At 53.0% G+C, this 13,001-nt stretch overlaps 1 protein-coding gene across 2 annotated transcripts in view; it reads left to right on the forward strand.

Moving 5' to 3' along the window:
• Positions 1 to 13,001, forward strand: part of KCTD10 (potassium channel tetramerization domain containing 10) — a 35,170-nt gene that overhangs the window by 10,524 nt on the left and 11,645 nt on the right. The window contains exons 2-5 of one of the 2 annotated variants that reach the window (XM_069558028.1): positions 2,789 to 3,002; positions 9,273 to 9,442; positions 12,253 to 12,339; positions 12,668 to 12,720. In XM_069558028.1, the coding sequence (XP_069414129.1) occupies positions 2,789 to 3,002; positions 9,273 to 9,442; positions 12,253 to 12,339; positions 12,668 to 12,720 (524 nt within the window). Of the gene's footprint in view, positions 1 to 2,788; positions 3,003 to 9,272; positions 9,443 to 12,249; positions 12,340 to 12,667; positions 12,721 to 13,001 lie in introns of both variants that reach the window. The other variant, XM_069558029.1, reaches the window with a different exon arrangement.

The following is a 13,001-nucleotide window of genomic DNA, read 5'->3' on the forward strand; positions in this document are numbered from 1 at the left end:
CTCTTGGACACTTCTCCAGCTGTAGAATTTTACCTATCCAAGAAAGTTTTCTACTGGAAGTTTGGGATTAGCTGATGTAAGCTATTACATCAGTTCAGTCGTTCAGTTGTGTCCGACTCTTTGCGACCCCATGGACTGCAGCATGCCAGGCTTCCCTGTCCATCACCAACTCCCGGAGTTTGCTCAGACTCATGTCCATCGAGTCAGTGATGCCATCCAACCATCTCATCCTCTGTCATCCTCTACTCCTTCTTTAATCTTTCGCAGCATCAGGGTCTTTTCCAGTGAGTCAGCTCTTCGCATCAGGTGGCCAAAGTATTGGAGTTTCAGCATCAGTCCTTCCAATGAATGTTCAGGACTGATTTCCTGTAGGATGGACTGGTTTGATCTCCTTGCAGTCCAAGGGACTCTCAAGAGTCTTTTCCAGCACCACAGTTCAAAAGCATCAATTCTTCGGCATTCAGCTTTCTTTATGGTCCAACTCTCACATTCATACGTGATTACTGGAAAAACCATGGCTTTGACTCTGTAGACCTTTGTCAGCAAAGTAATGTCTCTGCTTTTTAATATGCTGTCTAGGTTTGTCATAGCTTTTGTTTCCAAGGAGCAAGCATCTCATAATTTCATGGCTGCAGTCACCATCTGCAGTGATTTTGGAGCCCCAAAAATAAAGGCTGTCACGGTTTCCATTGTTTCCCCAACTGATGGGACTGGATGCCACTATCTTCATTTTTTGAATGTTGAGTTTTAAGCCAGCTTTTTTGCCCTCTTTCACTTTCATCAAGAGGCTTCATTTTCTTCCATAAGGGTGGTGTCATCTGCATATCTGAGGTCATTGATATTTCTTCTGGCAATCTTGAATCCATCCTGTGCTTCATCTAGCCCAGCATTTCTCATGATGTACTCTGCATATAAGTTAAATAAGCAGGGTGACAGTATACAGCCTTGAGATACTCCTTTCCTGATTGGGAACCAGTTTGTTGTCGGTGTCTGGTTCTAACTGGAGCTTCTTGACCTGCATACAGATTTCTCAGGCGGCAGGTAAAGTGTTCTGGTATTCCCATCTCTTCAAGAATTTTCCCCAGTTTGTTGTGATCCACACAGTCACAGTTTTTAGCGTCATCAGTGAAGTGAAAGTAGATGTTTTTCTGAACTCCTGCCAGCAGATGTTGGCAATTTGATCTCTGGTTCCTCTGCCTTTTCTAAATACAGCTTGAACATCTGGAAGTTCCTGGTTCACATACTGTTGAAGCCTGGCTTGGAGAATTTTGAGCATTACTTTGCTAGCATGTGAGATGAGTGCAATTGTGAGGTAGTTTGAACATTCTTTGGCATTGCCTTTCTTTGGGGTAGGAATGAAAACTGGCCTTTTCCAGTCCCGTGGCCCCTGCTGACTTCTCCAAATTTGCTGGCATATTGAGTGCAGCACTTTCACAATATCTTCTTTTAGGATTTGAAATAGCTCAGCTGGCATTCCTTCACCTCCATGAGCTCTGTTTGTAGCGATGCTTCATAAGGCCCACTTGACTTAGATAGAGGCTAGATAAGCAGCATGGTCTAACTAGCGCACAGGAAACCGCAATGAAAAGAATATTAAAAATGTGTGTATATGTATAACCGAGTCAGTGCTGTGCCACAGAGATTGGCACAACGTTGTAAACCAACTGTAGTTCAGTACAAATGAAATTATATTTTATAAACAGTTGGGCGTACACGCACGCCAGGTTCCAGTCTCCCGTCGTCCGTCTGCTTCGGTCAGAAGCGGCATCCGCTTCTACGACCTGAGATGCATACGGTCGCCAGCAGGGCTCTGGGAGGGACTCGGTGGATGTTGCTGTCTGGGGTGACGCTAGTGCAGGAAGCTTCTAATTTTGCAGTAAGTGGCTTCACCGCATCTTTATGTCTTTCACTGAGTCCTGGGAAAGACTTTTTCCCAGGAGGGGAATGGTAGTTGAGATCACACTCAGTTTCTTCCAAGCTTGTTTCATGGGTAATTCAGCTGAAAAGTGTTGCTTTCAGCTGTTGCGTGGTAAGTGGCGACAAGGGGACAGAGAGTAGGGCTCTTAGCCGCTTTAGGGTACAGCCAGGGTGTCCCTTTAGTCATATCAGCAGTAGGCACAAAGGAACTCCTGGTAATGCAGGACTCGGTGGTAAACTCAGATCTGCAGGCCCAACGGGTGAAGCCGGTGTGTGAGCCCAGCTGTCTGTGTGGAGTTCAGGGCCAGTTGGGGGTTGCAACGCCTGCCCACGGGGCAGCCAGCACCCCAGCTCACACCACGCATTCCCCTGCTGGCCTAGCTGGTCTCTGATTGTTGTTGTTGTTATGCCGGGTCTCTCTTGCTCTGCGCGCTTTTCTCTAGCTGTGGCAAGCAGGGCCTGCTCTCTAGTGCGGTGTGCAGCCTTCTCACTGTGGTGGCTTCTCTTTGCAGAGCACAGGCTCTAGGCTTGCAGGCTCAGTCATTGCTGCTCCCAGGCTTAGTTGCTCCATGGCTTGTGGGGTCCTCCTGGCTCAGGGATCAAACCTGAGTCTCCTGCCTTGGCAGGCAGATTCTTTACCCCGGAGCCACCAGGGAAGGCCTGGCCTCTGATTTTAAGAGAAGCCAGAAATCCAGGTTTTCCTCTGAACTCTTCCTGAGCTGTGAAGACCAGGAGTGAACTTTGATCTCAGTGCAGGACACACTAGGACTAAGCAGGACTCATCGGAGGCCAGCCACAGCCCACTGGTTGAGGAAAGGAAATCAGGCCCGGTGCCCTGACCCTGCTGACCCTGCGTCTTGTCCCCGGGCAGGAAGAGATGTCAGGAGAAAGTGTGGTGAGCTCAGCGGTGCCAGCGGCTGCGACCCGCACCACTTCCTTCAAGGGCACAAGCCCCAGCTCCAAGTACGTGAAGCTGAACGTGGGCGGAGCTCTGTACTACACCACCATGCAGACGCTGACCAAGCAGGACACCATGCTGAAGGCCATGTTCAGCGGGCGCATGGAGGTGCTCACCGACAGTGAAGGTAAGCCCAGCGTCCTGGGCCGGGGCTGTGCTTCTTGTCGAGGGCTTCCTTCCAGCTCAGAAGAGCAACATAAAACCGGCTCAGGTTTCCTGTTGTGCTCGGTGTTACCAGACGTGGAGGGAGCCTTGAGTGTTAGTAATGGAGACCACATCTATCCGGGGTGTGGTCAGGGAGGGCTTCCCTGAGGAGGTGACACCTAAGCTGAGACCTGAAGATGACGGAGGTGGCCCCTGGGGGAAGTGAGTGGGGTCATAGTCTCCACTTGGCTTGCGTTGTGACTTTGAGAATGTCACTTCCTCTGCCTCAGCTTTGTGCAGTGGACACTGGACTGGCTCCCCTGGTTGGCTCCCTTCCCATTCTCTCCATGATGATCCTGTGATCTCAGAGTGAGACTCAGGTGTGACCGAGGCAGGAGCGTCTGCTCGGGACCCTTGTCCTCACAGGCTGGGACCTGTCGAGGACTCACAGACCTGAACTGGGGTCGCAGCTCCCCGTTCTCGTGTCTGGTGGCCCTCCTCAAGTTGTTTAATCTGTTGACATCTCATTTCCCCATCTGCTAAATGGGCGCAGTGACACCTCCTCCCTGGGGCTGTTGGTCCATCGGAAGTGCTGAGTATATGTGCGTTCAGTGTGGGTTTTTTTGTTTTCATGGAAAGTCCTGTTAATACAAGATGAAGAATTGCTTACAGTGGTCCTACTTCCAGCCCACCGGGAATGCTCAGAGCCCTGAAAGAGCATCCTTCTCTGACCGGGTTTATGGGGGAAGGTGGCATGTGGTTGAAAGATGGCCCCATCTTTCGTTGCTTGGCCTGAGCTTCCTTGAGACCAGGCCACAGCCTGGCTTGACCTTACCTTCCCTGTTTCTGAGGCTGGCATCTGTGCTGACACCCTGCATCTCTGGGGATGGTAGTGCCTGGGAGAGGGGCGAGTTTTGACCCCGGGGGTGGCACTGGGGGCCCTGGGCCCGGTGTGCACATCGTGTTCTCAGATCCTAAGAGAGCGCACCCTTGGGCTGTCCACCAGTGGGCACATCTCCCTCTGTCCTAGAGAAGCCAGTCTGCAGGGCCCAAAGTCCCCCTTCCCCTGGCTCCCAGTGACCTTGCGAGGCCAGGGCCCCAGAGCTGCCTCCGCGCTGCACCCAGAAAACGCGGAGCTTCTTAGGAAGGGGAGGGTCCCCTCTGCTGGGCCACACCCAGCATTGTGGGAGTGTTTGTGGAAATCAAGACAATAGCGCCCCAGCTGCCGAAGGAAACAGACCTTATCTGAGAGCCATGGATCGCTGTGGCTTTACTTCCGCCCTGCCCAGTCCTTGGCGGGGCTCAGGAAAAGCGCCCGAGTGACTGCAGAAGCAGAGTGGGAGCCTCGTCTCCCTGAAGGGCCCTCGCCTTTGGTGGCCTGTTGCCATGTCACAGAGGAGACGCAGTCCGAGGGCTTTCCCGCCCCCCGCTGGGAGACTCCCGGGAGTGGAAGCAGCGGGCCTGCGTGGGCTTCTCAACAGCTGCCGTGTGTGTGCTTGCCTGGGGCTTCCTGGAAAGCCCAGCACCCCCAGGGAAGGAGTGTGGTCTTGGATATGCCAAACCACAGCTGTTTTCACTCCAGGGGAGCGCCAGCCCCCTTCGAGCCATTAGGAACAGCTCACAGTATGGCCTTGTGGGGGCTTTGTTACACTTAAGTCTCACCCTTACCCTTTGGGGGGTGGCTGCTGCTGTTACTGATTAGTGAGAAATCCACTCCCTGTTGGCTCAGATGGTAAAGAATCTGTCTGCAGTGCGGGGAACCTGGATTTGATCCCTGGGTCGGGAAGATCTCCTGTAGAAAGGCATGGCAACCCACTCCAGTGTTCTTGCCTGGAGAATCCCATGGACAGAGGAGCCTTTTGGGCACAGTCCATGGGGTTGCAAAGAGTCGGACATGACTGAGCAGCTGACACACACACACATCTCAGAGAGGTGAAAGGCTTTTTCAAAACTTACAGAGCTGGAAACGAGGAAGCTACTGCAGGCAGAACTGGCTAGCTCTTACTATCTGCTTTGTGTGGTTTGGGGTGGGCTCAGCCCTCGGGCCGGGGCGCCTGAGTGTGGCAGCCTTGTGGCCCACCCACTGGCTTAGAACTGAAGCCCTTTCAGGCCTGTGACGTCAGGCTGGGTGTCTGGTCCTCCAGCCGGCACTGCTGGCAGAGCAATCCCGTTGGCCCCTGGGGAGACGCTGCACAGCCCCACCCATGGCCTGAGCACGCCCTCAACTCTGCAAAACAGGGTAGACTTTCTGCGTCTCACAGCTTCATCCTGGCCTTCAGGTGAGAAGGCTGTCGGTGACAGTGAAGTGTGCCACAAACAGGTGGGCGAAGCCAGCAGGACCGCTTGCTGGTTTCGGAACAAGGGCCCTGAAGGTCCAAAACTGTGTGCATTGTGTTGGTAGAAAGCTCCACAGGATACCTGAGAAGCTGGTGGCTTCTGGGGAGGGGACCCAGGGTGGGGTGGCGGCAGACTCTCTTGCACCCCACGCTCTTCTGCCTGTCTGAGTTGTATATCGTGTGGGTTGGGAAGATCCCCTGGAGGAGGGCATGGCAACCCATTCTAGTTTTCTTGCCTGGAGAATCCCATGGGCAGAGGAGCCTGGAAGGCTGTGGTCCATAAGGTTGCACCAAGTTGGACACAAATGTGACTGAGCACAGCACAAAGTGTCAGTAGGGACGTCCTCGGTGGTCTGATGGTTAAAAGTCCGCCTTCTGGTGCTGGGGACAGGGTTCAACTTCCTGACCAGGGAACTAGGATCCCACATGCCATAGGGCAGCTAAGCCCTCGCCGCAGTAGGAGAAGCACACAGGCCACAACTAGAGAGAAAGCCTGTGTGCTGCAATGAAGGCCCAGTGCAGCCAAAAAAACCCAAAGTGTCAGGAGTGCCGAGGCAGAGAAACCCTGCCCTGGAGATCCCAGTTCATGAAGGAGGGTGCTTCCAAGAGTCTGAGTTTATAATAGGGACTCAAGTACCTAGGCAAGTTTGGGACCATAAAGACCTACCTTAGTATGGCAAAGGAGAGGTCAGTGAAAGCTTCCTGGAGGAGGTGGGGGAGGGAAGGAGAGAGGAAGTATGTGGTCTGCTGCCCCCGACCCTAAGTGGAGCCTTCTCCCAGGTTCCCCGGAAGCCATGCAGACCACTTCCCGGGGCTGGAACACGCTGTCTAAGTCACAAGGACCTGTATACAGGGCTCAGCGTCAGAGACCTGGTTTGAATGCTGCTGATAGACCCAGCATTGTGCTTTGTGGCTCCGGCACATTCTCTCACCTTTATGCCAGCGCAGGGAGGCACCATTTTAGAACGGGAAACTGCCGGGCCAAGAGGTTCAGTGAAATGCCTACCTCATCCAGCAGGCAAGCGCAGAGCTGGGTTTCCAGCGGAGGCCCACGCTGGGTGCGTCTCTCAGCCCATCCATCCAAGAGCCTCTGGGTCTGCACCCCTCGCCCTTCTTTCAGCCTTGCCCAAGGGGCTGGGGGACTCTAGGTCATCCTGATGTGGCTTGGCCTCTCGTAGCTTGTCTACATGCTAGGGACCGGAGCTGACCATTTCAAAGGGATCGATTCCTGCTCTGAAAGCAGCAAAAATATTTTTGAAGTCAAAACGCTAATTGAAACCTCATGGAGAGCGCGCCTGGCTCTCCTTTTTTTTTTTTTCCCTTATTTGTCCAAAGTATGATTCCTTCACCACAAGCATTTCCTGGCAGCATTCTTGAGCTGGAGCCCAGCGTCACAGTCCGGCTGTTGGTTTATGGAGACTCTGGAGTGTCACTCGGGTAATTGATTTCAGGGGCCCTCGCTCTTGGCGGCCGAGTTGTCCACTCGGTGAGACAGGGGAGGAGGTTTTCTTCCCGGAGGAGCTGAGTGGAACTGGTTGCCATTTCTCCAAAGACCGAGGTTCTGCATGGTTCCTCAGTTCTGTGCAATGAAAGGAGTTTCTTGCTTGTTCTGTGTGGCTTAGTGCGGCCTCCCCAACAAGGGGATGTCCCTGAACCTCTCTTTTTATCTATGGAAAATGTAGGAGAGTGAGCATCTCTCATCAAGAACTGGTGGGAAGGTAATCCGGTCTTACGATACCGTGTCAGCGCATTGGAAGGGGGCACTTGATCCACAGTAACACAGAGGTCAGAAGCTAGTGGCCTGTGGTCCCTGTTTTGGCTGCCCTGTGGTGGGTTAATGACAGGTTTACAATTTTTGTTGTTCAGTCACTAAGTCATGTCTGAACTCTTTGAGACCCCAGGGATTGCAGCACACCAGGTTCCTTGTCCTTCAGTATTTCCCCGAGATTGCTTTAACTCACTTCCATTGAGTCACTGATGTCATCTAACCTCCTCATCCTCTGCTGCCTGGGGCCTTCTGCTCTTGCCCTCAGTCTTTCCCAGCATCAGGATCTTTTCCAGTGAATCAGCTCTTCAGTTTACTGAAAAATCAGGAGATTTCACTGGAAATCTACATTTTTGGCTTTTCCTGGAGTATCAGGGCTCTCAGCCCTGGACTTCATCCCCGCCTGGCCACTCTTGGCTGGAGTGGGAGGAGCTCCCTTTGGGGGGCGGGGCCTGTGCTCTGATTGGCCCCGCCCACACACTCAGTGGTCCTGTTTGCTCAAGGATCTGAGCTGCTGGACAGACGCTAAGCCTGTACTGTGCTGTCTCTGCTGGAGAAAGGAGCGGTAGCATCAGGGGGCACCATCAAGATGACAAGACTCGCCATCCCGTGAAGACCTCATCCTTCCTCGGATCCAGGGCCCCACCTTTGCTTTGCATTTGCTGCGACTGGGGATAAACGTCGCACTGTGCTCAGGAAACCAGAGCCTGTGACCAAGCTGTAACCAAAGGCCCGGGAGCCATGGACTGAGGAGTAGCTGCTGGGGAAGCGTGGAAATGGCCTTGTCAGCGTTGCTGGTGATGGTGATAGGCGCCACCCAGCTCGTGTGCTAGAGCACCTGTGCACCCGTGGTGGTGCTGGGTTTGGGGCAGGTGGGCCGACTTACCACTCCAGATGTAAAAAGGTGCCTTGGCTGCTCTTGGCCTTCGTTGACCTCTGCTGATCCAGGGCCTGGGTCTAAGGAGGACTCGGGAAGGACATAGTGGTCTTCGGAGTGGAAACCTGGCGCTTTTCCCAGACTGAGAGCAAGCAGAGGCAGAGTGTGACTGATTGCTGTGTAAACCTCCTACCTGCCCTGGGCGCCGGTGTTTTCTCCCCTGCAGCATGCAGCAGGAGACGGGGGGCCCCCTTCCTGGGGTGATGCCATGGGTTGGGAAGGCCCGGACCCCTCCCATCTGTGTGGCTTCACATTTTCTCTTGAGACATGCTTGGTCTTACTTCCTTCTCTGGTACCTCCTCCTCTGCTTCCCAGGCTCTAGTCCGCTTTCCCCCTCCCAATAGCATGTACATTTCAGCCGAGGAATCCTGAGAAGCATGGCTTTCTAGTGGAGGAGAAATGGGCATCGCAGGCCAGTGCGGGATTGGAGATTGGAGAGGATGCTGATAAGTGGGAGGGCTTGCCTTGTCCTGCCCCCACCCCCAAGGCAGAGTTTTGCACCATGCCCGCTTCCAGTCAGCAGCTGGGAGCTGTTTCCATTTCCCGTAAATGCCAGTGCCGTCTCCCCAGGTCAGGCTGAACCACTCGAGGGCAGGGTCTGTCTGGTCACCACCGTATCTCAGGTCCCTAAATGCCTTGTGTGGGGTCACAGGTGGAATTTCTTCTGGTGGTGCTGGTGAGTGCCTGGGGTCACCTTTAGGAGCCAGATGTCACAGCCTGTGGACAGCGAGCCTTCTGCTTCCTTAGAAATGGCTCTGCTGTGTAGGAGTCTGAAAAAAGTATTGTTGAAAAAGGAGTGGATGTTTTCACCCCAGAAGCCTTTCCACTGTCCGTGGGTTGTGGTCATTGGGACCCTATTTTCATCCAGATGTGGGGCATTAGGCCTCTTGGGATGCACTTGACAAAGGGATTTTTGAGGCAACTTAGAAACGTGCTTTTAGGACACAGGGGCCCTGCACCTGGAAGAGCCCAAGACCAGTGAGTCCGGGTGCGGTGTCTGCAGCCAGCAGGGCCGGGAGGCTGTGGTGGCGCTGCCAAGCAGGGCCTCCGTCAGCCCACTGCTGGGAGCCAGGCGGCTGAGGCCGCTGCCTCCTCCATGGTCCAGCTGTTCCCGGGAGGCAGATGGAACCAAGAGCCACCCCATTCCCATCAGGGCCTTCCAGGAAAGGCATGCCCAGGTGACGAACCCCTCCTTCCCGCCTCTTCCCACCGCAGGCTGGATCCTCATTGACCGGTGTGGCAAGCACTTCGGTACGATACTCAACTACCTTCGTGACGGGGCGGTCCCCTTGCCCGAGAGCCGTCGGGAGATCGAGGAGCTGCTGGCAGAAGCCAAGTACTACCTGGTCCAGGGCCTAGTGGAAGAGTGCCAGGCCGCCCTGCAAGTAGGTGTCCCCCCTGCCCCGGGGCTACCGGCCTCCGGTTCCCCTCTCTGTGGAGGAGGGCAGTTCCTCCCTCACTGAGCTGCTGTGTGAGTTAATGAGTTGACCTCGGAGCTGCTCCCCTCTGGCCAGCTTGACCCCTGAGAGGGGATGCCCAGGCCACCTGACTGCTCTCCAGCATATTTCAGCCCCCATGGTTTCAGGTCCTCTCCTGTGTACATTGCAGCCCTTCAGTACCCAGCTATGGAGTATACAACTTGATCTGTTTTCTGGACTGTTCTGGGGACTTACCCATGAGTCATTGTTGAGAGTCCACCATAATCTCTGCAGACAGATACCCCCTACTCCTTAGCTGGACCTGGGGCAAGACCACTGCGATCAAGTCTAGGGAGAGTTAAAATCCCTGCAAAACTAGAGTGCCTCTTGATGGGGCCAGCAGCTGTGAAGACGTGGCAGGGGATCAGAAGAGTCCCTGTAGGTTGTCAGAGGCATCGGATCTGTATTTGTGAGGCTCACGTTTGCACCTCTCCCAGCCGCCTGTCTGTGTGGCTCCCCGTGGAGGCAGCCCCCGTCACGCCTGTCTGCCCGAGGAACTGTTAGCTTGCACATACCGCCTCTCCCGAGAGTCTGTGGACTCACTGTGCATCTAATGGGTGGACTCACTGTGCATCTAATGGAACGCTGAAGTCTTTACTTTGTTCTTTTCATGTCATGTTTGTGTTTATTGAAGTAATGTAGGTAAAGCATTTACAAAGGCAAGTTAGTACTGTAGGCAAGGTTGATGTCTAAAACACTACCATATGCCCTCTACCCCCTCCCACCCCTGAAGCAGCCTCTTCTGATTCTTACAGCAGTTGTTTTTTCTCGTATTTCTCACATTGCTATTTATTGATTTTCCGTTTTCAGCATCATCCACTGACATTTCTATAGAAAGTGGGAAGTCAACTCACGCACCACCCCAAGCCGCTACCAAGCTTGCATGCACGTACTCCTCTCAGTATCATTTCTCAAAGTTCTGATTAAACCGGTACTCAGAGCTCGCAGTGAGTCGTGAATATTAACAGTTGAGCCATAGAGTATACAGTGATTATCTCCTTTCTCTCATAACTTTTCAGTTTGCCGGAATTAGCCGTTGCTTCATTGTTTTTTGTTGGCTTGGTTTCCTCAGCACACAATCCGAATGTAGCCCCAAGTTCCCAGAAACCACAGTCTCCTTTTGGTCTGCTCAGACGCATCAGGGAATCTGTTCCTCCTTCGTCTTAGAGACGCGCCCTCTGGTTCCCTGTTGTGGTTTCTGTTAGTCTGAGATTAAACCTCAGGGGACTGGCCTCCTAGCTCTGTCACTGTTACTGTTCCGTTTTCTCCGACAGTTGTGTCTTTTCAAGGCTTCTGTTGCGCTTTTCATTTCTGCTCTCGTATTTCTGACCCCCAGGAGCCTTTTCTTGTTCTCCACGTGCCCTTGATGTGGCATGCCGGCCTGTTTCATAGGATGTGATGCCTGCCCTTGCCGTTCCCATCTCGCTATTGGAGTTTGCTTTCTGCTGCCTTCATCGAGCGGCTCCTCTTACTTTCTCTCTTTGTCTTGGTTTCAGTCTCATATTTCAGAGGCTTTCTGAATCTAATCTGATGATCCTTGGTCTGTTGAAATTTAAGCTCTGAAAAAAGCTGTAGGTATTGGTCTTTGTTGTTCGTGGGCTTCAGTGGTGAATGATAAGGCTGACTTCTTCAGTGGGAACTCTCAGTGTCAGAATCTATAAACGCTTCTTCCGGACAGGTGGTTCTCGTAGAGGAGTCCTCCCCTCTCTAGCCTGGTTGGTATGAGCCTGACTGGCTGCCTTTTGGGATCTGAGCAGAAGGGGTAGGGCTCACTATTGAGTGCGTAGATCATTCACTGAATCCCCCCTTTTCAGAAGAGCAAGTCAGCCTTGTCCTCTCCTGTACAAACTAATCCAGGAAAGTGGACTTTCCTCCTGCCAGGCTGGGGTAGGACATCCATCTGGGGTCTCACCAGTGCTTCTGCCAACAAGCAGTCAGTCCCAAACTCTTGCTCTCAGCCCGCCAGCCTTCAGAGCTGTTCTGGGAAAATCTCCCAGACTCTTTCCCATCAGCTGCTTAGGGTTCAGCTTTCTCCTTCTGCTTGGTTGTCACTCCTCTGAGATCTGCTTTCCAGCCTCTAATTCGTGACATCTCTTGCCACTGACCGTACTTCTATTCCTTTTCTCCCTATGGGCTTATACCTTTTTATTTCTCTACAGTCATTGCAGTGGAGTTTGTAGGAGTTTTGAGACAATCATATTTCATCTGCCTTGTTTATGGTTTATTTTTGAGTGGCTTCCTGGGCTATGAGAGGACTTCCCTGGTGGCACAAAGCGTCTGCCTACAATTCGGGAGACCCAGGTTTGATCCCTGGGTCAGGAAGATCCCCTGGAGAAGGAAATGGCAACCCACTCCAGTACTATTGCCTGGAAAATCCCATGGACGGAGGATCCTGGTAGGCTACAGTCCATGGGGTTGCAAAGAGTCGGACACGACTGAGCAGCTTCCCTTTCTTTTCACTTTCCCTGGGCTATGAAAGTGTCATCATTGTTAGTATTTACGGAACACCCTGGCATGTAAGACTCCTGGCCAAAGAGCAGGTTCACTGGAGAGCTCCACTCTTGATCGTCGCCCAGCTTACAAGATCGTCCTCCTCTCTTCGCAGCCGTGGCTGCCCCATCTCCTCTCACCAGAACCTGTCTTTGCCTGGCAGGCCAGCTTAAACAATCCAATGCTGGGCAGGCCTCCCAGGCTGAAAGTATGTTTTGTTCCAGCAGAACAAAGATACTTACGAGCCATTCTGCAAAGTTCCCGTCATCACGTCATCCAAGGAAGAACAGAAACTTATAGCGACGTCAAATAAGGTATGTTGGAGGCACCCTTGTGGCATTTCTTTTGCTACTGAAAGTGGTGGGGATTCTTCTGAAAAAGTTTTGAAATATGTGTAAAATTGCTTGCACAAGGTCTGAGATAGTGTCAAGAATGGGAGCCTGCGGCTCACCTTGTGTTGGCCCTGGTATTGAGGTCATGCCGTCTCCCTCTCAGCCCCTCCCCACCCCGCAGGCTACGCTTACCTGCCTTTTCAGGCTGATGGCAGGGCCCCAGCTCCAAGGGAAGCCAGTGGTTCTCTGCACCTGCGCTCCCAAGTAACTCTCTTCTTTCTGTTTTTTTTTTCCCTGAAACAACCCACAGCCAGCCGTGAAGTTGCTCTACAACAGAAGTAACAACAAATACTCGTATACCAGGTGAGGTGTTGGCCGGGAAAGACCTCTGGACTCATGCGTGCCAGGCCCGGCTCCCTGCCCCCACACTCCCTTCAGCTGGAAACACACGCTCCCTTTCTGCACCTCCAGAGTGCCCTGCTGGATAGACAGTTATGGAATCTAATTCCCACATACTGTCAAATTCACCCTTTTAAAAATATACAGCTCAGTGCTGCTTACTGTGTTCACAGAGTTGCGCACCCATCGCCACTTACCTCATTGTCGGCTGTTATGATCATCCCAGAAGGAAACCTGGGATCAGT

Source organism: Ovis canadensis, chromosome 17, assembly GCF_042477335.2.
Source record: "Ovis canadensis isolate MfBH-ARS-UI-01 breed Bighorn chromosome 17, ARS-UI_OviCan_v2, whole genome shotgun sequence".
Classification (NCBI taxonomy): domain Eukaryota; kingdom Metazoa; phylum Chordata; class Mammalia; order Artiodactyla; family Bovidae; genus Ovis; species Ovis canadensis.